The sequence below is a fragment of the Mustela erminea genome, chromosome 9 (assembly GCF_009829155.1).
Source record: "Mustela erminea isolate mMusErm1 chromosome 9, mMusErm1.Pri, whole genome shotgun sequence".
NCBI lineage: Eukaryota > Metazoa > Chordata > Mammalia > Carnivora > Mustelidae > Mustela > Mustela erminea.
In genome coordinates, this window is record NC_045622.1 from 52205689 (window position 1) to 52233629 (window position 27941).

Genomic DNA, 27941 nt, shown 5'->3' on the forward strand with positions numbered 1-27941 from the left:
TAATGACCAGAGAGCCCGATGTGGGGCTCGATCCCAGGGCCTTGGGATCATGACCTGAGCTGAAGGCAGAGGCTTTAACCCACTGAGCCACCTAGGCGCCCCATACCCATTCCATTATTGATGGACATTTAGGCTGTCTCCACTTTTTAACTACTATAGGAAGTAGTGCCATGAACATTTTGTACAGGTCTCTTGGTATGTATGTCTTACATTTCTATATTCTGTATACCCCAGAGTGAAATTACTGAGCCAAATTTTTTATCTTTTTTTTTTTTTTTTAAGATTTTATTTATTTAAGAGACAGAGAGTTAGTGAGCCAGAGCGTGCAAGCTGGAGGGGCAGAGGGAGAGGGAGAAGCAGGTTCCCTGCAGAGCAGAAAGTCCTAGGACCCTGGGATCATGACCTGAGCTGAAGGCAGTCACTTAACCGAGTCACCCAGGCACTCCCTGAGCCAACTTTTTCAAAGTGGTAGTACCAATTTAGAACCGCCCCCCCCCCACCATTGGTGCTGTGAGAATTCCAATTCCACATATTTGCTAACAGTCGAAATTGTTGATCTTGTTCATTTGACAGTTCTGTGGATGTGTGTGGTATATCGTTGTGGCCTTAATTTGTAGTCCTTAGATTTCTGATGAAGTGGAACAATTTTAATATACTTAATTGGCCATTTGGAGATTTTTTTAGGTAATGTCGATTGATGTTTCTTGCATATTTTTCTTTTTCCTTATTGTTTTGTATTCCAGTACAAGTTCTTTAATGGCTTTAATGGTTATATGTGTTTTCAAATATCTTCTTCCTATTTAGTCCCTCCCACTATCCCCCACCCGCGTACTTTTATTCCCGTAGTGTTGTATTTTGATGAAAAGAATTTCTTAATATAGCCCAATTTGACAATTTTTTCATTTATTTTTGGGCTTTTCTTATCTGATGTAAGAAGGGTTTGCCTACCTTGAACTCACTAAGACATTTTGCTGCATTATTACTAGAAACTTTATTATTTGCTTTTTACATATGGGATTGATGTGTGTGTATGTTGCTTGGGTATATGGAAATCCAAATGTCCAGCAGCATTTATTGAAAAGAATGTCCTTTCTCCGTTTTTCTGCAATTACCACCTTTGTGGTAAATGAAGTATCTATATATGGGTATTTCAGGACTTTTTATTCTATTCTAGTAGTTTGTCTGTTCTCATGCCAGTACCATGCTGTGTTAGTATAGCATTACATTAAATCTTGACGTCTGACAGGACAAGTTCACTCACTTTGTCTTCTTTAAGAATATTTAGTTATTCTTGGTCTTTTCATTTTTTTATGAATTTTGATATCAGCTTGTGAAATTCTGCCACAAAACAAAATTTCAGCTAGGATTTTGATTAGGCTTGCATTAACTCTTGTTCTGCTGACATTTAGGGATTAACATTTTACTGTATTGAGTTTTCCAGTCCATAAACATGGAAGATATTGTGCATTTTTTTGCTAGTTACTCCTAAATATTTAATATTTTATTATTGTAAATGGTAATATTTTTAAAATTTCATTTTCTAACACTACATAGCTGGAATTCAGAAGTGCAGTTGACTTTTATTTATTAACTCATATGTCTTACAATCTTACCAAGCTCACTTTATAATTTTAATAAGTTGCATATAGATAATTTTGCATTTTTTTAATAATCATCAGCAAATAATGGCTTTAATATTAATACAGTGAGACCAGCTATCTTTTGATCATAGTCTATGTGATATACCTACTTCTACATTTTATTTTCATCTTTTTTATGTCTTTTTTAATTCAGGTAAGACCTATGTAAACAACATGTAGTTCTTAATTTTTATCTATTTATTTTTAAAGATTTATTTATTAGAGAGCGAGTGAGCAGTGGGAGGGGCAGAGGGAGAGGGAGATAAACAGACTCCCTGTTGAGCAGGGACCCTGATGTGGGGCTCAATTCCAGGACCCCAAGATCATGACCTAAGCCGAAACCAAGAGTTGGATGCTTAATTGATTGAGCCACCCAGGATCCCTAAAGTTTAGTTAGTTATTTAAAAAATGTTTGTTTTAAAAATTAATCATTTGGGGCACCTGGGTGGCTCACTGGGTTAAAACCTCTGCCTTTGGTTCAGGTCATGATCCCAGGGTCCTGGGATCGAGCCCCGAATCTGGCTCTCTGCTCAGCGGGGAGCCTGCTTCCTCCTCTCTCTCTGCCTGCCTCTCTGCCTACTTGTGATCTCTGTCTGTCAAGTAAATAAATAAAATCTTTTAAAAAAATTAATCATTTATTTCATTATGTTTAATGTAATTATCGATATATGTAGATTTAAAGCTACCCTGTTATTATATGCATTATATTTATCTTACCTGGTTAATGTTCTTTTTATCTCTTGTTTCTTGCCACCTTCATCTTTAGCTTTGAGTTAAATATTCTTTTATACTTTCTTACTGGTTAGCCTAGACATTACAACATGAAATTTTAAAAAATTTGATGTGAAAAATATTTTTTAAAATTTTATTTATTTATCTGAGGGAGAGAGAGAGAGAGAGCAAGGGGGAGAGACGGTGGGGTGGGGGGACGGTGGGGCTTGATTGCAGGACCCTAGAATCATGACCTGAGCCAAAGGCAGACACTTATTTTTTTTTTTTTTAAAAGATTTTATTTATTTATTTGTAAGAGAAAGAGAGTGAGAGCGAACACAGGCAGACAGAAGGGCAGGCAGAGTCAGAGGGAGAAGCAGGCTCTCTGTGGAGCAAGGAGCCCGATGTGGGACTCGATCCCAGGACGCTGGGATCATGACCTGAGCCGAAGGCAGCTGCTTAACCAACTGAGCCACCCAGGCGTCCCGAAAGGCAGACACTTATTGAACCGAGCACCCAGGCACTCCTGACGTGACATTTTAAAAAATTTAATTTTATTTTTATCAAAGTGTAATAAAATATGAATTCTTGACTTATCAGAGTCAATGTTTTATGGCACAGTAACCATTTTGGACAGAGCAAGGACTTACCTCCGTTTATCCATCTTCCTGACTTATATGTGAGTGTAATTGTATATTTTAATTCTCCGTCTTTCACTCTGTAAGACAGTGTGGTGGTTTTTTTGTTTTGTTTTTGTTTTCTTGAGAGAGAGAGAGCACATGCATATGAGGGAGTGGCAGTCTTTTTTTTTTTTTTAAGATTTTATTTATTTATTTGACAGAGGGAGAGATCATAAGTAGGCAGAGAGGCAGGCAGAGAGAGAGGGGGAAGCAGGCTCCCCGCCGACCAGAGAGCCTGATTCGGGGCTTGATCTCAGGACCCTGAGATCATGACCCAAGCCAAAGACAGAGGTTCAACCCACTGAGCCACCCAGGTGCCCCAACAGAGGGAGAGAGTCTTATGCAGGCACCATGGTCAGCACAGAGCCTGACACAGGGCTTGATTTCATGATCCTGAGATATGACCTGAGTGGAAATCAAGAGTTAGACATTTAACTGACTGAGCCACCCAGGCACTCCAAGACAGTGTTATTTTATATAGGCAATATTCATTTAGGTTTACTAAATATTTATCATTTACTCCAATATGTTTATCATTACTTTTCTCTCCCCACATATGTGACTATTCATCTGGAATTATTTTCCTTTTGGCTAAAGAATACCCTCTGATATTTCCATTTATTTTAAGTTTAGTGGTGAGACTTCTTTGTGTTTCTTGTATGGAAAAGTTCTATTTTGCTTCCATTCTTGAAGAATTTATTTTTATTATTAAAGATTTTTTAAATTGAATTATAATATATGGTGTTATTAGTTTCAGGTGTGCAGCATACTTTTTTAACAACTGTATACATTACTCATTGCTCTGCCTACTTGTGTGTCAAATAAATAAAATCTTAAAAAGAAAAAAGAAAAAGAAGCACTGTTTACTTGGCCCCTCATTTCTCCATTCCTCACTCTCCCATTTGGCAGAAGCCTGAAGAAAAAGCAGCCCCACACTCTAGATGAACCTTCCTGGGTTCCTTCCTTATGTGGTCCTATAATTATCTTTTAGTTTTCTAATACTTTCAAATACACATATGTGTATAAATGCACCTATCTTGTATACATAGATATGTATATGTGTTTATCTATATACATATATGATTGTATGTATATGTGTGTGTGCACATACTTTTTTTTTTAGACATCCATGGTACTTTTCTGGTTTTCCTAAGCAGAAAGATTGATCTGAATTAATCTAGCCTTTACCTTAGTGGAAGTGGAAGTCATGCCAACGTCTTTTGCTGGACTATTACAGTATACTCTTAATTTGTCTCTCTGTTTAGTTTTGCCCCTTCCAACCCAATCATTATATTAAGGCTGGATTGATATTTCAAAAATTCAAATCTGTTCATGTCACTCTCCTGTTTATAGTTCATCAAAGGATTTTTATTGCTCTTTGGACAAAGGTTACTCATTTGTTTATTCAGCAGTGAACAAATATGTGTTGAATTCCTGCTTCATGGTAGGCCTTATCAGAGAGATCCTTGCCATAATTCTCAAAAAAATGTGGTGTGTGTTAGTCTTTTAAGCCTCATCTAGGGGCACGTGGGTGGCTTAGTTCGTTGGGCATCTACCTTTGGCTCAGTCATGATCCCAGGGTCCTGGGATCAAGCCCGTCATCCTGCTCAGGACAGAACCTCCTTCTCGTCACTTCCCTGTGTGTGCTCTCTCACGCTATCTCTGTTGCTAACTCTGTTTCTCTCTAATAAATAAATAAAATCTTAAAAAAAAAAAAAAAAGCATCATCTCCTGTCAATGTACATTCTAGCCACATTACCCTGTTTTTCAGTTCTGAAAGTTGTGGTATCCCTTCCTGACTCAGAGCATTGTTTCATTCTTTTTCCTCTGCCTCAAATTAGATCCGGAACTCTTTGACCATAATATCCAGTTATTTTAAAGTCCTGTCTGATATGTCATATGCTTTCATAGAACTCTGTATTTTTTCCTTACAACTTTATAATTACTAAATGGACATTACTTCATAAATGTCTGCCTTGCCCCTCAAACTTCAAGTTCCACGAGGACAGGGTATCACCATGGCCTGGTACGGGGTGGCTCCTAGTGTGCAGGAAATCTGTGTTGAACAGATAAGTGGATGGATTATTTACTGAGTGAATTAAGGAGAACACTTGGCTCTTCCTTTTCTTGTTCTCTTGTTTTTATGTACATAGTGCTTTCTTAGCATTTTGCTAGTCACTTTTGTGGCTCACAGGCCAGATGGGGGAATACACAATCACAAGTAAATACAAGTACTGTAGTGAAGGGCATGATAAAGGGTTGTTCAAGATTGTTCCATGTCCAGTTCAGGGATCAGAGATGACTTTCTGGGGTTAATACACCTAAGGGACAGGAGTAGGTGGGTGTGGGAGAAAGGGAAGGCAGCCTAGGTAGAGGAACCATCTTAAGTGGAAGTACAGAAGCTTGAGGCAGTGTGGCATCACTGGTAAGGAACTGTGGGAGCTGACATAGTGGCCAGTCTTTGCAGGCCTTTGTGGCATGCTAAGCAGCTCCAACTTCTTTCTGTAGAAAACTGGGAGCTTTTGAAGGGTTGTGTATATTGTATAGATTTAAAAATTTATACTCTTTTTTAAAAAATTGCAACAATTCAGGGCACCTAGGTGGCTCATTCAGTTAAGTGTCTGCCTTTGGCTCATGTCATGATCCCAGGGCCCTGGGATCAAGCCCTGTGTCAGACTCTCTGCTCAGCGGGGAGTCTGCTGCTCCCTATCCTGCCCCTCCCCACCCCCCCCACCATTCTCTCTCATATGTGTGCATGTTCTCTTTCTCTGTTAAATAAATAAATAAAATCTTTCTAAAAAATTACAACAGTAATATTTATTGTAACAAATTCAAGCACTAAACTGTAAAAGAATGAGATTTACCTCTGCAAATAAAAAAGTTAAAAAATGGGGTGCCCTGGAGGCTCAGTAAGTTGAACATCCGACTCTTGGTTTCTGCTCAGGTCGTGATCTCATGGCTTGTGGGTTTGGGCCAGACTGGGCTCTGCGATCAGCAGGAAGTCTGCTTGAAAGATTCTCTCCCTCTGTGACTAGCCCCCTGCCCCTGCTCTCACACTCATTCTTTCTCTCTAAATAAATGAATAAATCTTTATTGTTGTTGTTGTTGTTGTTGTTTGTTATTTCTTTTTGTTTTTTAATTTATTCATTTGACATTGTGAGAGGGAAAGAGAAAACAAGCAGGGGGAGCAGCAGAGGGAAAAGCAGGCTCCCCACTGACCAGGGAACCTGGTGTGGGGCTTGATCCCAGGACCCAGGGATCAAAGGCAGACGTTTAACTGACTAAGCCACCCAGGCACCCCAATGATAAATCTTAAACAAAAAAGTTAAAAAACAATATGTGCTCTCTAGAGATTACTCTGGAGAAAATCACTGCTAACAGTTTTATATGCATTTTTCTAGAGCTTTATATACAGCATTTTAGAATTTCCCATATTCTGAGTTTATACCTTTCTTCTGCCTGGAACGCTGCTTCCCTAAATCTCCCTATGGCTCTCTGTCTGACTCAGTTAAGTGTCCTCTCAAAAGTTGGGTCCTCAAGAGTGAACTTTCCTCACTGTCCTATCTAGAATTGCCTCTCCCTAATATTCTTTAATCCATTCCACACTTAATTTTTCTTCAGAATGTTTACATGTGAAATTACATATTCTTTGCCAGTCTTATCCATTTGACTATAAGATCTGTGAGAGCAGGAATTGCTTCTGCTTTATTCACTATTGTATCCCTAGGAGCTAGAATGGTGCTTGGCACATACAATAAATACTTCTTGTATGTATGTTGAATGAATAAATTAGTTACTATTTTAGATAGAATACAGTACTTTCATGTGATTTTTCCAAAAAGTTAACTTTTGTTTGGTAGCTTTACAAACACACAAAAGGAGAGAAAATAATATGAGCCTTCAGATCTACCTCATCTAGCTTTGAATGGTTATTAGCTTTTTGTCATTCTTGTTTTGATGCATTTCCCCCCACTTTTGGGGGGTAGGGCATATCTGAGGCAGCGTATCATTTCACTTGTGAATACTTATTTATCTGTGTTTAACAAATAAAGGCCTATTTTAGGACTTTAAAATAAACCCATGACAATCTTTAATAGCATATAATACCTGGTCCATGTTCAGTTTTCACCGATTGTCTTTTTAAAAAAGATTTATTTATATATTTATTTTTAGAGAGTATATGCGTGTGTGCATGTGTGCTTTAGCATGGGGGAGGGGCAGAGGAGGAGGGAGAGAGGGAATCCTCAAAGCAGACTCTGCATTGAGTGGGGAGCCGTATATGGGGCTTGATCCTGGGACCCTGAGATCATGACCTGAGCCAAAATCAAGAGTCGGACACTTAACCAACAGAGCCATCCAGGTTCCTCTCACTAATTGTCCAAAAGAAGACTTTGTATGGTTTGTTGGTTCGAAGTAAAATTCGGTTTATTTATCTATCCCCTTGGTTTATTTATCTATCCCCTTAAGTCTCTTTTAAAAATCTGTAGCATTTTTGCCCTCCATCTTTTCTTTCATTCCCATGCCACTTTTGTTTGTTTGTTTAAAAATCTGGGCATGTACCCTGTGGAATTTCCAAAATTCTAGACTTACCTTTCATGTGTTTTTTACTCACTCTTTATGGTACCCCTCTGGGTACCGTATTCACAGCAGTGCAGTTCAGGCTTTATTATCCTCTGCATGAAACGGTTGATGACCAGAGAGAAGAAGGGAGGAGGCACTCATATCTCACTGCATCCTATGTGATATTGCTGTGCTAGTTATTTTCCTCTCAGTGTCCTTTGAGGTTATTACCAGTCCCATGTCACAGACAAGGCTTAGAGAGGTTAATTTGCCTGTTGAAGACATAGACCTTATGTCAGGACATAGTGAGTCCAGGCTTTACACCTAGATCTCGTTAATTTCAAAGCCCTTTTTCTTCCCCACAGTTAAGTTCCCAAGAAAATGACTTTTCCTAAGTTATATACATGGCAAGCGGCTTGCCAGGATTCTAGGTCCTCCTACTCCATATCTGTTGCTTTTTGTCCTGCTTCAGGCCTCTTTGGTGTGCTTTGTCACTTCCTTAGAAACTGTAGGTGGGAGCTAGGGAGTTGGTCATATCAAGAAGGTACTTCATCTTATGAACATACATTTAAGTAATTTTGTCTTTGGTACAGAAATGTGCTGACCTAATCTTAGCATTGGCAAGATACTTTTTTCCCCGTGTGTGTGTGTGTGTGTGTGTGTGTGTGTGTGTGTGTATAAAACATATATTTTTATATATTTGTTTGCTAAATATAAATATATGTGTGTATATATATACACACACATATATATTTTCAATATGTATACCCACATAGTGCCACATATTGTGCTACATAATTGACATATGGTGCTGAACAGAAGGACATGTTCCTTTTTGACTTTGGGAGAAATTTTTCACTATAGGAATGTTGGTGCAAATTGGAGACCACCTTGCAGTATTGTGGCCAAAAGGGCCAGACAACTCATTTCTTAGTCTCCCTTGCCCCAGCAGCCCAGGCACAACCCCTAGACCCAGCCAATTAGATTCACCAGCCTCAGACTTCTAATCAGGCTGTGGTGATCCAAAAAGCAGGTAGGGTGAGAGATAGATGTGGTAGCTGCAGGACCCGGTTTCCAGAAGCTTCGGGAACAGTGGTGCCACCAGCAACGTTGGGTGACCAGTGCTGGCAGTATTGGTGGGGCAGCTTGCTGCACTTCATGTCTGATATAGCTGCACAGTGGAAAAAGGGTACTTTAATCCTAAAAGCATGTTTCTGGTTAGGAAGTAATGGTATTAGGGCGCCTGGGTGGCTCAGTTGGTTAAGGGTCTTCCTTTGGTTCAGGTCATGATCTTAGGGTCATGGGATTGAGCCCTGTGTCAGGCTCCCTGCTCAGCAGGAAACCTGCTTCTCCCTCTCCTCTGTTCCCCCTCCCCCCCGGCTTTTGTTCTCTCTTGCTCACTCTCTCTCAAATAAATAAAATCTTAAAAAATAAAAAAGGTAATGGTATTAGGAAGGCATAGAAAAATTCCCATTCACTTTGCAGTAATTTAGGTCTAACATACTGATTGAAAAAAGCTCTTTCCCCTGAAGTTGATAAGATTAATTTTTCGGAAATAAAACCTTAGAATTCTTGGATCATTGAATCACTTTTGAGATGTTAGTTTCCCATGTTCCTCTTTGTTGGTTAGGTGAGACTAGAGCATCAAGGTAACAACAGCTTCTTTTGTTCCAGGAGAATGATCCATCTGTGAGACTGAAAATTGCATCATTGTTGGGTTTATTATCAAAGACTGCAGGATTTTCACCAGACTGCATTATGGATGATGCCATTAACATCCTACAGAATGAAAGTAAGTTATAATTTAAAAGCTATATAATCAGAGCAAAAATCTTTAGTTCCATCTATATAGAATTTAGGAGGAATCTTTCTTGTATTGGTTGTTATTGAAAAGGAATTTGAGGATGATTCAATAAAACATGTACATATGTTTACATTAGAGATAAAATATAGTTTTGTCTCTTAATAGCTATCATTTATTGACTTTTACCAAGTGCCATATACTTAAAGTAGGTTATATATGATGGAAGATAGTTATTATTGTCCCTATATTTTAGGTGGAAAAACTGAAGCTCAGAGAAGCTAACTAACTTGTTCAAGGTTACTTCATATGTGATAGATGTTTTGTATGTATGTGATATTTTGTCAACTGTACCATGCTAATTCAAGCCATGAGAGGTGCTCTTCTGGTCATGTGGTCTCTCATAGTTTACTTTCCTATAAAAGTGACATCTAGCTCTCACATGTTACTGTTTTCCTTTTTGTTCCTCAGGAATGCATGCTAAAATTATTCTCAGCTTTTACATAAACTGGGAAAGCATTTCACCTTTAAAATTCTTTTGAGGGTGCCTGGGTTCCTCAGTTGGTAAAGCAACTGCCTTCGGCTCAGGTCATGATCCTGGAGTCCTGGGATCAAGTCCTACATCGGGCTCCCTGCTCCATGGGGAGTCTGCTTCTCCCTCTGAGCTCCCCTCTCATGCTCTCTCACTCTGCTCTCTCTGTCTCTCTGTCTCTTTCAAATAATTAAATAAAATCTTTTAAGGAAAAAGAAAAAAGAAAATTCTTTTGATTATCTGGTTTTATTTATGTACAAGATTCTATTACAGAGTTGGTCCCTTGCTTGGTTTAATATTTATTTTAAAATTAAATAAAAAGACCGGGGCGCTTGGGTGGCTCAGTGGGTTAAAGCCTCTGCCTTTGGCTCAGGTCATGATCCCAGGGTCCTGGGATCGAGCTCCGCATGGGGCTCTCTGCTCAGCGGGGAGCCTGCTTCCTCCTCTCTCTCTGCCTGCCTCTCTGCCTACTTGTGTCTCTGTTTGTCAAATAAATAAATAAAATCTTTAAAAAAAATTAAATAAAAAGAAACCCTCTGTTTCTGTTTTCTGAAAATATTACAGTTTTGTTTGAATTGATTATGGCTTCAAAGAATGGTTTTATTTCATCTTGGGGTGTACGTATTTAAATAAATACGACTTTAAATATTGGACATTTCATTTATAAATATGAAATTATTGGACTAATAAAAGGCCAGGGAACTCAGAGATGATCCAAGTTCATTTATTGTAGAGTGTTTAATAGCAGATATCTTACATATGTGGCCCATTGCCTGATGTTGAGAATTTTAAAAATTTTGTCAGAAATAACTTCATATTTTTTTTTTTCTTCTAAAGATTTTATTTGTTGATTTGACAGAGATCACAAGCAGACAGAGAGGCAGGCAGAGAGAGAGAGGGAAGCAGACTCCCTGCTGAGCAGAGAGCCCGATGCGGGACTCGATCCCAGGACCCTGAGATCATGACCTGAGTCGAAGGCAGTGGCTTAACCCACTGAGCCACCCAGGCGCCCATTCATATTAAATTTTTACTTGTACTGGGACGTCTGGGTAGCTCATTTGGTTAAGCATCTGCCTTTGGCTCATATCATGATTTCAGAATCCTGGGATCGAGTCCTGCGTGGGGCTCCTTGCTAAGCGGGGAGCCCGTTTCTTCCTCTGCCTGCCTCTCTCCTTGCTTGTGCTCTCTCACTCTTTCTCTCTTTGCTAAATAAATAAAATCTTTTTTAAAAAAATGAAGAGAAGTGGGGCGCCTGGGTGGCTCAGTGGGTTAAGCCGCTGCCTTCGGCTCAGGTCGTGATCTCAGGGTCCTGGGATCGAGTCCCGCGTCGGGCTCTCTGCTCAGCGGGGAGCCTGCTTCCTCCTCTCTCTCTGCCTGCCTCTCTGCCTACTTGTGATCTCTCTCTGTCAAATAAATAAATAAAAATCTTAAAAAAAAAAATAAATAAAAAAAAATGAAGAGAAGTAAAATTTTACTTGTACTGAATAAGAGTTTTAATTCACAGGAAACAAAGAATATGCCTTTTAAAATTTTTTTTCAGAGGGGAGTCTGTTTTAATGAAATACTAGTATAACGACAATAAAGAAAAAAATTTTTTTTTTAAGATTTTATTTATTTAATAAGACAGAGATCACAAGTAGGCAGAGAGGCAGGCAGAGAGAGAGGAGGAAGGAGGCTCCCTGCCAAGCAGAGAGCCCAATGTGGGGCTCGATGTGGGGCTCGATCCCAGGACCTTGGGATCACGACCCGAGCCGAAAGCAGAGGCTTTAACCCACTGAGCCACCCAGGCGCCCAAGAAAAAAATTTTTAAATACTCTTCTTACTTCTGTAAAACAAGGTTTTACATATTGCCTTTTACTTATATGCATTTTGTATGGTTGTACTTAGCGAATGTACTATTTTGTGTTTTACTATACTCAAACATTACATAAATTTTTTCCATGTTTCTGTATCATCTTCATAACATTTGAGGTGTTGATAATATATTGAATACCAACTGATACAGTAGCATGTTTTTAAGTTTTTGCTCTTGTAGATAGTGGCAGAAAAATAAATCCATTTCTTTTAAAAGCACCAAAACAGGGACGCCTGGATGTTTCAGTCAGTTAAGCATCCACCTTCGGCTCAGGTCGTCATCTCAGGGTCCTGGAATGACGTCCTGCATCAGGGTCCCTGCTCAGTGGGGAGTCTGCTTCTCTCTCTCTCTCTACCCCTACCCCCATTCATGCCCTCTCTCTCACTTGCACTCTCTCTCTAATAAATAAAATCTTTAAAAAATAAAAGCACCAAAACAATTACATTGCCTTAGTACAAAAGTATCCTTTCTTTCCATTGGAAGTTCTTATAGAAGCTAGCTATATACCTGTACGCATTTCACACTTTAAGGTTTGGGATTTCGTAGAGCCATAGACTTAATCAGCTATAAATGGCCTTAGAGATCATCTTGTCTAATTCCTTCATTTTGCAGATGATAGAAGTTTAGTCCCAGAGAGATGAAATAAGTCCAAGTGAGTTCATTTAGCTAAGGAGTAACAGAACTGAGAATTCAGTGCAGTGCTCTTTCTTAGGGTTTAACTGAAAAACTTTGCCTCTAAAATAGAAACATTATGAGAGAGTTAATTTGGATGCAAATCTCATCCTAACCTTAAAAAAGAAAGAGACTCAAATTACACAGTATACATGGAAATAGCTGTTTTGCTTTTAGTTAAATATTCTAAGGGTTTTTTAAAAGAATTCATTAATTTATTTAAATATTTATTAATTTATTTCAGAGATAGAGACTGCACAAGTGGGAGGGACAGAGGAGAGGGAGAGAGAATCTTAAGCAGAATTCATGCTGAGCTTGGAGCTTGATGTGGGGCTTAGCCCTACAATCATGAGATCACAGCCTTAAGCCAAAACCAACAGGCGGATGCTTAACTGACTATGCCACCCAGGTTTCCCTATTTATTTATTTTAGGGAGAGAGAGATTGCAAGCATGCATAAGTGGGAGTGAAGGGGCAGAGGGAGAGGAAAAGAATCTTGAACAGACTCTGTGCTGAGTGGAGTAGTAAAGGGCCAGGGAACTCAGAGATAGTCCCTTGATCTCATGAACCCGAGATCATAACCTGAGTAGAAATCTAAGAGATGCTCAACTGAGTGAACCACCAAGGCACACCTACTCTAAGTTTCTTACTTAATTGTCTCTGAGAGATTTAATCTAGGTCTTCTGGTTTCCAGTTTTCTGGTCTATCTAGATTCAGAGTGGGAGATAGAACTGGAAGGGACCATAAAGATCATCTAGTTCAAGCCCTTTATTTCATTGCTGAGGAACATGAACTCCAGTGATGTAAAGTGATTGCTAAAGTTACCCTGTATTTGTGGCTTAGAATAAGGCACAGACTAGAATTAGGAATCTTTCATTTATCAGTCCAGTGTGCACTTTCAAATCCAGCAGTGTGGCCACCCTCTGGACCAGAAGTCCTTCATTTCAGTTCATCATATGTGTGAGTTCCACAATTCCTTGACAAGCACTGGACGAGGCACTTTGAGGGTGCGTCAGGTACCTCTACTTCTCCAGTACATGCCAAACCAGTAATGAAAACACAGAGCTTGTTGTAGAGGAGGTGTAATCAGAATACTGTGGAAACAAGAGAGGGTGAGATGAGTGCTGACTGGTAGGGTCTAGAAACGCTTAGTGAAGAGTTACATTTGGAAAAGCAGAGATGGGAAGAGTAGTGCGAAGAAGTAGGAACATTATGATAAAAGGTAGAGAACTGCGTAAGTATAAGAGGTATTTGAAAAACTGAGTTGTTTCATGAGAGATCATCAGAGAGTGAGGGCTTTAGGAGGAAAAACTGGTAAAGTGTTTTGAAGCCAAAGGGTAGGTAGTCTTGAGTGCTGAGGATTTGAACGTTACTTTATAGGCAGTAGAAACCATGTGAAGTTTTTTTGAGCAAGGGCATGGAAAAATCAAGTCTAGTTTTAGAAAGCTAACTTGGTGGCTCTGAGGAATTTGGTTTGATGAACTAGATCATTTAGAAAATAGATGTTGAGTGTTTATTTATTATCCATGTGGAGGTGTCCGTCCAACCTGTAGTTGTAATATTGGTCTGGAACTCAGGAGAGAGACTAAGACTCAAGATTTAGATTAGATTTGTGATTTATCAGAAATTAGAATTAAGCTTAGAAAGGTTTAGCTAATGGGGCACCTGGGTGGCTCAGTCAGTTGGGTATATGCCTTTGGCTTGGGTCATAATCTTAGGGTCTTGGGATCAAGCCCCTGCATTAGGCTCCCTACTCAGTGGGGTCTGCTTCTCCCTCTGCGCAACCTCCATCCCCTGCGCATGCTCTCTCTTTCTCAAATTTAAAAAAAAAAAAAAAAGTTTAGCTTACTTTTCATGGATGTTATGTAGAATCATTTTGTACAAATAAATTAAAGGGTGGGTGTGGAAGTGTTGGAGATTTCTAAATGTTTCTTCTGTATTTTCGAGGTACCTTTTCTCCTTGTGACCTCTTTCGTATTGGAGACTTCTTGATGATCTTCAGTTTTTTGTTTAAATTTAAGATGAGGACGAGGAACTAAAAAGCTGATTGGTAGCTCTGTGTGAAGATACTGGGCTTGGCAATTGGTAGCCTCTGTACTAGGATGACCCTCTTTGGAGGACTTTTAAAAATGTTAGTGTCTTTCATGTTTTTCTGTGGGGTCCGTCCGATTTTGCATTTCGGAGTTCATGAATCTGCTAGGAAGACAGACAGATGGCTGACTGCAGTGTTTTTTGGAGTCAAAAAGCTGTTGAAGGGGGCTAGGGAGAGGCGGGAAGTGTCTCATTTATTAGTATGTTACTACCTCTTAATCTCCTCTTCTTCACTATGTCTTCTCCCCAGTCCTCACCTGGTATCCCCCAAATGGGGAACTTTCTAGTTTAATTTCTGTATAGAATGAATTTCCTATTTCAGTGGCCACTTGGCTGTGTAGTGTAGGGAGGGAGGCAGAGGTCCAACTCCTTGTTGATACCTGAGATAAATCCTCCCTTATCCCTGATTTTTGCTTTTTGTTTTTGTTGCTTTAAATCTCCCAATTCCTGAATCTTTTTAGGGTATTCTGGCTAGAATTCATTTGTTTTGTGGGGCTGTCCTCCTCAGTAGGTGTTTACTATTAGATTTCTCCATTTTTCCAAAACTTTTAAAAAAATTATGATATTTTTCATCTCTGAAAAATTTGTCTTAAGTACTTACCTTTATTCCTCTAGGGTTTGTTTTAGATTTTTGTTTTTTGTGGGTTTTTTTGTTTTGTTTTGTTTTTGTTTTTGGGTCTTCATGGATTTATACCTTTTTAATTTCTTTACTTTTATACTAATGAAATTTTAGGGAAGAATAATAAAATATATGTTCACTCCGTTATATTTAACTAGAAGTTTTATTAAGAGGTTATGTAGCCAGTGTCTTGTCTTGTCTTTCTTTCTTTCTTCTTCTTCTTTTTTTTTTTTTTAAGATCATATTTTTAAGTAATCTCTACACCCAACATGGGGCTTGAACTCCTGAGAGTTGCATGTTCTGTGGACTGAGCCAACCAGGTGCCCTGGCTGTGTATTCTGAACTTCAGTAATTTTATATGTTACGTACACCATTTTTGACATATTTGTCTTACATCTGTACTATGGTTTACTTAATATTTTTAAGTGGACAATTTTTTTTTTGTTAAGTTAAAGAGACTATTTCTTTTCTTTCTTTTTTTTTTTTTAAGATTTATTTATTTATTTGAGAGAGAGATAGTGAGAGAGAGCATGAGCGAGGAGAAGGTCAGAGGGAGAAGCAGACTCCCCACAGAGCTGGGAGCCCGATGCGGGACTTGATCCCGGGACTCCAGGACCATGACCTGAGCCGAAGGCAGTCATCCAACCAACTGAGCCACCCAGGCGTCCCTTAAAGAGACTATTTCTTTCTTTTTTTTTTTTTTTAAGATTTTATTTATTTATTTGACAGAGAGAAATCACAAGTAGATGGAGAGCCAGGCAGAGAGAGAGAGAGGGAAGCAGGCTTCCCGCCGAGCAGAGAGCCCGATGCGGGACTCGATCCCAGGACCCTGGGATCATGACCTGAGCCGAAGGCAGCGGCTCAACCCACTGAGCCACCCAGGCGCCCTTAAAGAGACTATTTCAATGGGTAAAAGAAAATTAGTGTCCTGTGACATCAGTAGATAGTACCTGCAATTTTTATCATGTTAAAACATAATTACTAATATAAAAAATGATTATCTGAATGCTACCTGAAATCCTCTTGTATACAGCCAGCATTAAAAGAACCACATTTGAGGGGCACCTGGGTGGCTCAGTGGTTTAAGCCTCTGCCTTCAGCCCAGGTCATGATCTCAGGGTCCTGGGATCGAGCCCCGCATTGGGCTCTCAGCTCAGCTGGGAGCCTGCTTCGCCCTCTCTCTCTGCCTGCCTCTCTGCCTACTTGTGATCTCTCTCTCTCAAATAAAAAAATGAAATCTTTTAAAAAAATAAAATAAAATGACTATATTTGGAACAAGAAAAAGAATTTAGACAGAGAAGAGAATCTGGCTGATTGGTGTGGAGTTGTTTGGATTTAGCTCTTTGCCCACTTACTAAACCTTCATTGAGCATGTAATGAATGAGTGGTGCTGGATTCAGAGAATACAGAGGTGAATAAGACACAGTCATTGCCATGAGGGATCTATCCATCTCTTGGTTTAGTCTGATAGGAAAGTAAATAAGTTTAGTGAAGTGTTAGAGCTGATGTACAGGGTGCAGTGGAAGTGCACATGAGGAAGTAGTCAATCTTATGGGGAAGGAGGAAAAGTTCTATATAGCAGGTGAAACTATGAGATTAGTAGGTGCTTCCTGGGGAGTTGGGTTGAGAATGGAGTTGGATGTAGGTGGAGGCATTCTAGGGAAGTTAGCCTGAGTAAAGATAGAGGGATATGAAATCATAGTAACCGAAAAAAAGAGTGCTAGATGAGACTTAAAGAGATGAGGCTAGAAAGGTAGGCAGAGCTAGACTTCATGGAGGGACTGGTATGTATGTGTGTATGCCCTGCTAAGGAATTTGGATTTTATCTGGAAGGCTGTGAAAAGCCCTTGAATTAATCAAGCACTAAACAGTTTTGGAGTACTGTGCCCAATCTTGTGGAAGATTTGTGTTTCATTTTTTAATTTTATTTTATAAAAGATTTTATTTATGTGAAGATGAAGGGCAAAATCAGGAGAGGGGCAGAAGAGGAGAGAGAGAGAGGGAGGAGCAGATCTCCCCCGCCCCCCCCACTGAGCAGGGAGCCCAACTCAGGGCTCAGTCCAAGGACCCTGAGATCATGACCTGAGCCAATGTCAGACGCTTAACTGAGCCACCCAGGCACTTCAGATTCAAAGTTTTAGACGTGATCCCTTTAGGAACTTAGCTTTTGGTTGAGAGGAATTCAAGGATCAAATAGAAGAACCTACCTAACAAAAAGTTACATTTTTTTTACCCAAGTAAATTTAGTTTCCTTAGTGATTGCCTTTTGAAATTCTGCAACCCAACTTTTCATCTTCCTTTCTAGAGTCTCATCAAGTCCTAGCTCAGCTGTTGGACACTTTGCTTGCAATCGGCACTAAACTCTCAGAGAATCAAGCTATCCAGATGCGATTAGTTGATGTAGCCTGCAAGGTAAGAGCATGATGGTTAGATACAGGGTTGCATCTTTTTGAATAGTTTGCTTTGCCTGAAGAGGTAGTATGAGCTGTAAGATCTGTTTAACTCCATCCTGAATTTGTAACTGAGAATTGCAAAGGACGCTTAATGGTTTTAAGAGCTGCCTCATCCTTTTAAGCTGAGTTAAGTTGTTACTAAATGAACTTCCTCATCCTCCCAAAAGAAATGAAAATCGTTATAGTGGCTGCCATGTATAGTGTGCCTAATAAATGCACTCTGCTTATTAGGGTAGTTTGTATGCAGCTTTTCATGTGTTCTCTGCAGTGCTTTAGGTGAGTACTGTTACCTCTGTTTTACAGAGGGGGCCATTGCGGTTTAGGGAGTTTAACTTGCCCAGTCTTTCACAGCTAGGAAGTTGTAGGACCAGGGTTTCAAACTCAAGTTTCTCTGATTCTAAAGCCCATGTTCTTTTTGTTATGCGTTATTGCCTCAGTAAACAGACCAATTACAAAGAAACAAGTGTTTTGAAAGATTTTAGTTTTTCTTTCTAACTATAAAAGAAATACATGTATATTTGTTGTGCCTTTTGATTTATTTTGCCTCTTAATTAGCTACCTTTTGTACATAACTTCTAAACCTTGTAGAATTGATTTTAGTTTTGATGAATTTATTTCGAGAATAGAAAAAGACAAAGACAAATGTGTTTGAATTGTGGAAGAATATTATATTTATGGAATTAGAAAACTGTTTCTGAGCCCCAGGAAAAAGAGTGTGTCATTTATCTTAATAAACAATAACAACAACAAACAAACCCAGAACACTTTGACAAGTATAATTGAAAGTCTAAGTGGAAAAAACTAGGGATTGTGTGTTTGAGAGAGTAAGTATATATCCATGTAAGAGACTAACATGTCTGAGGTTGTGCTTGTGAGAAAAGTGTCCTAGGAAGTGAATTATTATGCTTGAGATAACAGTTTCTTCAATTTGCTTTAAATAAGCATTTTATTATAAAGATTTATATTCAAGAAAGAACTGCTTTCTTATAATTCACTGTCCAGAGGTGATCATTATTAGCAATTAGTATTGCTTTCTAATTTTTTAAACATAGAGCTCTAATCATAATTTAAATGCAGTTTTGCATTTTGCTTTTTTATTGACATTATAACAGAAGTATTTTATATTGTAAATACTTTGTAGACACTTTCAATGGGTGCATGAAATTTTGCTCAATAATTAAACTATAGTTTACCTAAATATTCTCCTATAATTGGACATTTATATTATAACCACTTTTTAAATTGTAAATAATACTGCAGTGAATATTGTTAGTCTAAAATATTTTCTGTATTTAGGTTTATTTCCTAACCATAGTAGAATTAACTAGTTGAAAGCATTTAGGTTTTTGTTTTATTTTGTTTTGTTTTTAAGACTCAATACTTCTTGCCAAATTGGTTCCCAGAGTGTTCCAGTTTTTATGACCACCAGCAGTGTATGAGAGTGCCTAATTTCACTGTACCACTCTAGCATTGGATATTACTGGGTTTTTTTTTTCCCTCCACTCCCCTTCTTTTGGGCCCTCCCCTCTGGAAAGCATCTGTTTGTTCTCTATTTTTATAGGTCTGATTCTCCTTTTTGCTTGTTTGTTTATGTTTTTTTGTTTTTTTTTAGCTTCCATGTGTAAGTATAGTCATGGTATTTGTCTTTCTCAGTCTGACTTAATTCACTTAGCATAATACCCTCTAGATCCATCCATCTGTGGTAAATGGCATGTCTCATCCTTTTTTGGTGGCTGCATAATATTCCTGTGTGTGTATGTGTGTGTATGTATGTGTGTGTATGCATGCACACACATATAGATACTCACACACACTGTATCTTCATTATCCACTCATCTATCAATGGGCCTTTAGGTTGCTTCTATATCTTGGCTATTGGAAACAATGCTACTGTAAACATAGTGAAGCATATGTCTTTTTGAATTAATGTTTTCATTTACTTTAGGTAATACCTAGTAGTAGAATTACTAGATTGTATGGTATTTCTATTTTTAATTGTTTGAGGAAGCTCTATACTGTTGATAGTTATTTTACTAATTTAAATTCCCACCAACAATGTATGATCCATATCCTTGTCAACACTTGTTATTTCTTGTCTTTTTTATTTTAACCATTCCAATAGGTGTAAGGTGATATCTCATTGTGGTTTTGATGTGCATTTCCCTGATGACTAGTGATGTTGAGCGTCTTTTCATTTATCTTTTGGGCATCACAGTCTTCTCTGGAAAAATGTCAAGGGTACTTGGGTGGCTCAGTGGGTTAAAGCTTTTGCCTTTGTCTTAGGTCATGATCCCAGGGTCCTGGGATTGAGCCCCGCTGAGCAGGGAGCCTACTTCCTCATCTCTCTCTGCCTGCCTCTCCGCCTACTTGTGATCTCTGCCTGTCAAATAAATAAATACCATCTTTAAAAAGAAAGAAAGAAAAATGTCTATTCATGTCCTCTGTCCAATATTTTTTTTAAAGATTTTCTTTATTTATTTTAGAGACCGAGCGCATGAGCAAGGGGTAGGGGCAGAGAGAGAGGGAGAAGCCAACTCAGCCTCCCTAAGGTGGGAGCCTGATGTGGGGCTTGATTCCGGAACCCTGGGATCATGACCTGAACCAAAGGTGTTTACCTGAGCCACTTAGGCACCCCACCTCTGTCCATTTTTAATGGATTGTTTTTTGATGCTGAGTTGTAGAAGTTCTTTATATATTTTGGATATTAACCTCTTATTGGATATATCATTGCAAAAATATTTTCCTATTTAATAGATCTCCATTTTGTTTGATGGTTTCTTTTGCTGTGCAAAGGCTTGTTCTTTTGATGTAGTCCTAGTAGTTTATTTTGCTTTTGTTTCCCTTGCCTTAGGAGACATACCTGGAAAAATGTTGCTGTGGCCCATGTCAGAGAAATTATTGCTTATGTCCTGTTTTAGGATTTTTGTCATTTCAGATCTCGTTTATGTCTTTTTTTAAAAAGATTTTATTTATTTATTTATTTGACAGGCAGAGATCAGAAGTAGGCAGAGAGGCAGGCAGAGAGAGAGGAAGGGAAGCAGGCTCCCCACTGAGCAGAGAGCCCCCCCGATGCGGGGCTTGATCCCAGGACCCTGGGATAACAACCCGAGCTGAATGCAGAGACCCTAACCCACTGAGCCACCCAGGCACCCCTCATTTAAGTCTTTAATCCATTTTGAGTTTATTTTTGTGTATGGTGTTAGAAAGTGGTCCAGTTTCATTCTCTTACACATAACTATCCAGTCTTCCCAACACCATTCATTGAAGATAGTGTCTTTTCCCCATAATATATTCCATAATATGTCCATATTACCCAAAGTGATCTGCAGATTTGATGCAGTCCCTGCCAGAATACCAACAGCATTTTTCACAGAACAATAATACTAAAATTTTTTTTAAAAGATTATTTATTTGACAGAGAGAGAGAGAGAGAGATCACAAGTAGCAGAGAGGCAGGCAGAGAGAGAGAGAGGGAAGCAGACTCTCTGCTGAGCAGAGAGCCTGATGTGGGACTCGATCCCAGGACCCTGAGATCATGACCTGAGCCAAAGGCAGCGGCTTAACCCACTGAGCCACCCAGGCGCCCAATAATAGTAAAATTTATATGGAACCACAAAAGACCCTGACTGGCCAAAGGAATCTTAAGAAAGAAAAAATAAAGCTGGAGGTATCACAATTTCAGATTTCAAGATATACTAAAAGTCTTTAATAATCAAAACAGTGGGGTGGGTATTAAGGAGGGCATGTATTGCATGGAGCACTGGGTGTGGTGCAAAAGCAATGAATTCTGTTACGCTGAAAAGAAATAAACAAAAACCAAAAAACCAGTATGGTACTAGCACAAAAACAGACACCTAGATCAATGGAATAGAATAGAAAGCCCAGAGATAAACCCACACTTATTTAGTCAGTTAATATATGACATGACAAAGGAGGCGTGGTTATTAATGTTTTAAAACAAAAGACAAACCCATTAATCTGGTAGGAGGAAAATGTTTTTCTTTAAATATCCTTATTTTTAATTAATTAATTATTATTTTAAAAATCTCCTTTTTAAAGAGTACTAGTGAGGCTTCATATTTGTGTTTCATTTCTATTTCCTCTCTTCCGAATAAACTTTTCATATTCTTTTCTAGTTTCTCAATGGGGTTTTGTATGTTTTTTCACCATTTGTAGAGGCTCATAATGGGGTAAAAACTCAAGCATTTGAAAATGGTAGATCTGTCAAAAGCTTTTGCAGACTCAAGTAAATAAAGATCATGATGCATAGTTCAGTTAGTGTTTATATTGCCTAATGCTATTTTGTCTGTGATTTTGTCATACAATGTGCTTTGAGTAAAGAGTCACATACAGTAACCTTTTCAATAGAAATAATACAGAATATGTTCTCTAGCCACAATGGAGTGAAATTAGAAATCAGTAACAGAAAGAAATTTGGGAAGCCCCTAAATAAGGAAATTAAACAATATACTCTTATAGCACCAATGGGACAAAAAAGAAATCAAAAAAGAAATTTAAAAATACTTGGAGGTGAATGAAAACTCACAGGATGTAGCTAAAGCATGCTTAGAGGGAAATTTATAGCTCTAAATGCCTATGGTAGAAAAATCAAAAGAGCAAATCAGTAACCTAACCTTCCACCTTAAGACACTGAGAAAAGAAGAGTACACTAAATATAAAGCATGCAGATGGAGGGAAATGTGAAAGACTAGAGTGGAAATTAATGAAATAGAGAACAGAAAAACAGTGGGAAAAAAAATCAATGAAACCAAAAGCTTGGTCTTTGAAAAGAACAAAATTGATGAACCTTTAGGTATATTGCCCAGGAAAGAAATAAAGATCCAAATTACCAGAATCAGAAAAGGAAGAGAGCACATCAATACCAATGTGATAGAAATAAGAAAAGATTTAAAAGAAAATTATGAATAATGGTATGCTAATAAAATAGATAAATGAAATGGACAAATTTTTATAAAGAGACAGATTGCAAAAACTGACTCAAGAAGAAGTAGACAATCTGAATAGACCTCTAACAAGTAAAGAAATTAAATTAGTAATGAAAAAACAGAAACCTACTGACAAAGAAAATCTCATGCTCAGATGGCTTCGTAGCAAACATTTAAATAGGAACACCAGTTTTTCACTTTCCTCCAAAATAAAAGAGGAGTGAATACTTCCCAGCTCATTCACTGAAGTTAGTATGAACCTAAAAACCAAAACGAAAGACCTCACATGAAAAGCAAACTCTAGACCAGTGGTTTTTTTTTATGAATATGGATGTAAAAATCCTTAACAAAATGCTAGCAAGCCAAATTCAGCTATTTGTAAATAGGATTATACACCATGACCAAATGGGATTTATTCCAGGAATGCAAGTTGGTTCAACATCTGAAAATAAATTAAGAAAGAATAAAGGACAAACTCCATGATTATCTCAGAATAGATTGAGAAAAAGCATTTGATAAGATCTGATATAATTTCATTACAAAAAAAATTTTTAAAAAACCTGGGAGTAGAATAGAACTTCTTCAGCCTGATAAAGCCATCTGTGAAAAACTGACACCTAACATACTAATAGTGAAAAATATTGGATGCCTTCCCTACCTAAGATCAGGAACAAAACAGCTATGTTCTTGTGTCATATGTCCATTCTACATTGTACTAGAGGTTCTAGCCAAGGCACTTAGGCAAGAAAAAGAAATAAAAAGTATCTGTCCTGGGAAGGAAGAAATAAAACTATCCTATCTATTCATATAACTGGACCTTATACATAAAAAATTCTAAGGAATCCATTAAAAAACTATTAGTGTGATAAACAAGTTCAGGAAGGTTGCAGAATACAGTGTCAATATAAAAAAATTAATTACGTTTCTGCTTATTTGCAGTGACCAATATGAAAATGAAATTAAGAAAATCCATTTATTACAGCATCAAAACTAATTAAATGCTAATACATTTAATAAAGGAAGTACAAAACTTGTACTTGAAAACTGAGTGGATTTTTAAAGGGAACCAAGATGGCCAAAACAGTCTTGAAAAAGAACAACACAGTAACAGGTACACTATCAGATTTCAAAACTTACTAAGCATCAATAGGTAGATGTAAAGATCAATGAAATAGAATTGAGAACCTAAAATTAATCCAATGTGTCTTTGGTCAACTGATTTTTTTTTTTTTAAGATTTTTTTTTTTTAATTTATTCGACAGACAGAGGTCACAAGCAGGCAGAGAGGCAGGCAGAGAGAGAGAGGGAGAAGCAGGCTCCCCGCTGAGCAGAGACCCCCCAATGAGGGGCTCGATCCCAGCACCCTGGGATCACAACCTGAGCTGAAGGCAGAGGCTTTAACCCATTGAGCCACCCAGGTGCCCCTGGTCAACTGATTTTTGAAAGGGTACCCATACCATTCAATGGAGAAGGAACAGTCTATTCAACATGCGGTGCTGGGACAACTGGATATTCACCTGCAAAAGAAAGAATTTGGAAACTTAACTAACACCATATGTAAAAATTAACTCAAAATGTATCAAAGACCTAAATATGCCAGCTACAACTATAAATTTCTTAGAAGAAAATATAGTTATAGATTTTCATGACCATGGATTTGACAGTGGATTATTAGATGTGACAAAAGTACCAGGAACAACAGCAACAAAAATAGATAAATTGGACTTCATCAAAATTGAAGAATTGTGTTGGAAGGACACTATCACGAAAGTGAAGATGGTCCACAGAACAGGAAAAAATTTTTGCAAATTTTATGTCTAATGTCTAGACTTTATAAAGATTTCTTACAGCCTAACAATAAAAATGCAAATAACAAAATTAAAAAATGGGCAAAGGATCTTAAAAAGGCATTTCTCCAAAGAAGATATACAAGTAGCTAATAAACAAAAAAATGATGCTTAGCATCTTCAGTCATTAGGAAAATAAGAATCAAAACCACAGTGACATGCAGTTTCACGCCTTTCGGATGGTTATGCTAAAGAAGGCTCGACCATACCAAATTTTGGTGAGGACTTAGAATAATTGGAGCTCTTACATTTCTGATGGAAACGTAAAATGCCTCAGCTGCTTTGGAGAACAGTTCAGCAGTTCTTCAAAAAATTAAATATACAGGCTTACTATATGACCCAGCAATTCCATTTGTAGATATATTCACAGCAGCATTATTCATAACAGCCAAAGAAACAATACAGAGGTTGAAAAATTCACCACAATTCAAAGGGTGAATTCTTTAGAATAACAGTTTTATTGAAATGTAACTCACATAGCATGCAGTTCATCCTGTTAATGTACACAATTCAGCAGTCTTCAATATTTTTATGCATGGGAACAATCACCATCACAGTTAATTTTCCAACATTTTCATCATTTTAAAGAGATGCCCTTTTGTCACCAAGCACATAGATATCCCTCTATCTATCCCAGCCTTCAGTACCTACCTACTGATCGAATTTCTGTGTCTGTTAGATTTGCCCATTATGGAAATTTCATGTAGATGGAATCATATAAGTTTTTTGTAAGTAGCTTCTTTCATTTGACATGTTTTTGAGATTCATCCAGGTGTTGTATATATTAATATTTAGTTCCATTTTATGCTCAAAGAATATTCTACTTTATTTTGTTGATCCATTCATCAGCTGCTGAGATGGTCATTTGGGTTGTTTCCACCTTTTGAGTATTATGAATATTGTTGGTATAAACATTTATATACAAATTTTGTGTGAAAATGCTTCAGTTCTGTTGATAGATGTGCTTACAAGTTTTGGTTGGAAGTATGTTTTCAGTTTGGTTTTTTTTTTTTAAGATTTTATTTATTTATTTGACAGAGAGAAACACAGCGAGAGAGGGAACCCAAGCAGGGAGAGTGGGAGAGGGAGAAGCAGGCTCTCTGCTGAGCAGGGAGCCCGATGCCAGGCTCAATCCCAGGACTCTGGGATCATGACTTGAGCCAAAGGCAGATGCTTAACGACTGAGCCACCCAGGCGCCCCATGATTTCAGTACTTTTGGGTCTGTTTATCCTGGGAATGAAATGGCAGGGCCATTAAGCCTATATTTAACCTTTTTGTTAAAATTTTTTTGAGTTGTGGTAAAATACACATGATTTTTTTTACTTTAAATAAATTGAATATTTTTTTAAATTAAATAAAATATGCATAACATAAAATTTACCATTGTAATCATTTTACAGTGTACAGTTCAGTGGCATTGATTATATTATCTTAGGCCACCATTACCATCATTCATTCACCCATCTCCTCACTTTGCAAAACTGAATCTTTATGAGTTAACTAGTAATTTCCCATTTTCCCCCTACCCCCAGTCCTTAGTAAGATGCTAGGTGCCTTTCGCTAAGAAAGAGATTTTGGGAAAGTATTAGGTTGAGACAAAAATCCAGACACCTCAGCAATTTCAGACTTACTGCCAAATTATAAAATAATGTACGGCTGCCTGGGTGGCTTAGTTGGTTGGGTGACCGACTCTTGATTTTGGGTGAGGTCTTGATCTCAGGGTTCTGAGTTCAACCCTTGTATTATTATTATTAAGTAGGCTCCATGCCCAGCAGGGAGCCTACTTAATAATAATAATAGTGATGATGATGATGATGATGATGATGATGATGATGATGATGATGTAAAGAATTTCCATATATCCCTCTTCCTGATTCACTAATAGTTAACATATTCCCACATTTACTTTATCATTATCACTGTGTATATACATATTATCTTTTCCTGAACCATGTAATAGTAAATTGCAGTCATAATGCCCTTTTTCCACCAAAGTAATACTTAAATACTTAAGTGTATTTCTTAAGAAGGGTATAATTTTGGGACATCTGGCTGGCTTATTCAGCTAAGCGTCCAACGCTTGATTTTGGCTCAGATTATGATCTTAGGGTTGTGAGATCAGGCTGTGTGTGGAGGTCCACACTGGGTGTGAAACCTGCTTAAGATTCTTTCTGTTCCTCTGTACCTGTTAACCGCCCCCCACACACGCACGCGCATTCTCTCTCTGAAGTAAATACATCTTTTAAATAAAAAGGATGTAATTTTTATAAACACAGTGCTGTTCTGAAAATCAGGAAATTTAACTTCATACAGTACTAATACTAATCTCAGCCTTTATTCACATTCTACTGGTTGTCCCAATATTATCCTTCATATAAATTTTTCTTTCTGGTTCAAGGTCACAGAATGCATTTAGTTTCCATCCCTCTTCTTTAATTTGGAACGGTCCCTCATCCTGTCTTTGTCTTTCATGACCTTGACGTTTTTGAAGAATATAGACCATTTATTACAGAATGTCTTTTAATCTGTGTTTATCTGTTCAGTCTGTATAATCTGTATTTCCTCTGTTTAGATTCAGGTTATGTATTTTGGCAGGAATACTACATAAATAGTATTTGTTCTCAGTTTATCACATTATAAGGCACAGTTGAGGTTTGACTCATTATTGTTGTTAACTTTGATACTTGATTAAGGTGATGACTACCAGGTTTTTAGTTGTAGAGTTACAGTTTTTCCTGTGATTAATAAGTGGTTTGTGGGAGATACTTTGAGTTAATGTAAATATCCTCTTTCCCATCAAATTTTACTCCCTGTTTTAGGGGACTATTAATAAATTTTGCTGAGTCAGTTGTTACTCTGGTCATTGCAAAATCATGATTTTCTAACTCTTATTCCTTATTAGTTGACATACTACTGTAAATAAAGCTTTCCCTCCCTTCTTTCTTCTCTCTCTCATTTTATTCGATATATTACAATTTATTTCTATCATTATTATTGTTTGAAGTTCAGATTGTTTCTTTACATGTCTTTCAAATACGGGGTATGAATCTGCCATTTTTTTTCACAGTAGGAAGAAAGTCATGCTTTCAGGTATTCTTAACTCTTCAAAGTTCTTCTCACTTTATACTGTCAGTAATCCTTTGAGGTACATTTTACAGCTAATTCTCATTTGAAAAGATTTGGTTCACAGGTTTGGCTAGGAAATTAATATTCTTTTCATATACAGCATCTGTACAACCGAAGTTGGAGCTCTGCTTTCCTTCCTACCTATGAAGATTTTTCCAGTAGAAAAAATATTCTTGTCATTTTTTTAATAAGGCTTTCTTAGAGCCTAGTTTTAATCCTTGTCTGTCTCTATCTCACCTTTCCATCCGGTCTCTGTTTCTTTTCTGTTCCTTTAATTCTGTGGTGTAAGTATAGTAAACTCTTAACAGGCAGCAGATAGAACCATATAGCATTTTTATATTTATAAAACTCTACTCAGTCTACTCATATTATGTATGGTTTGTCAGGAAAGTGTACCTGTTAAAATCA

The 27941-nt window shown here is 37.8% G+C and overlaps 1 protein-coding gene across 2 annotated transcripts in view; it reads left to right on the forward strand.

Annotated features, from left to right (window-relative positions):
* The window catches only part of INTS4 (integrator complex subunit 4), a 113948-nt gene that overhangs the window by 12133 nt on the left and 73874 nt on the right, over nucleotides 1-27941 (forward strand). For both annotated transcript variants that reach the window (XM_032358043.1, XM_032358045.1), the window contains exons 3-4: nucleotides 9266-9383; nucleotides 17466-17572. In XM_032358043.1, the coding sequence (XP_032213934.1) occupies nucleotides 9266-9383; nucleotides 17466-17572 (225 nt within the window). The remainder of the gene's footprint in view (nucleotides 1-9265; nucleotides 9384-17465; nucleotides 17573-27941) is intronic.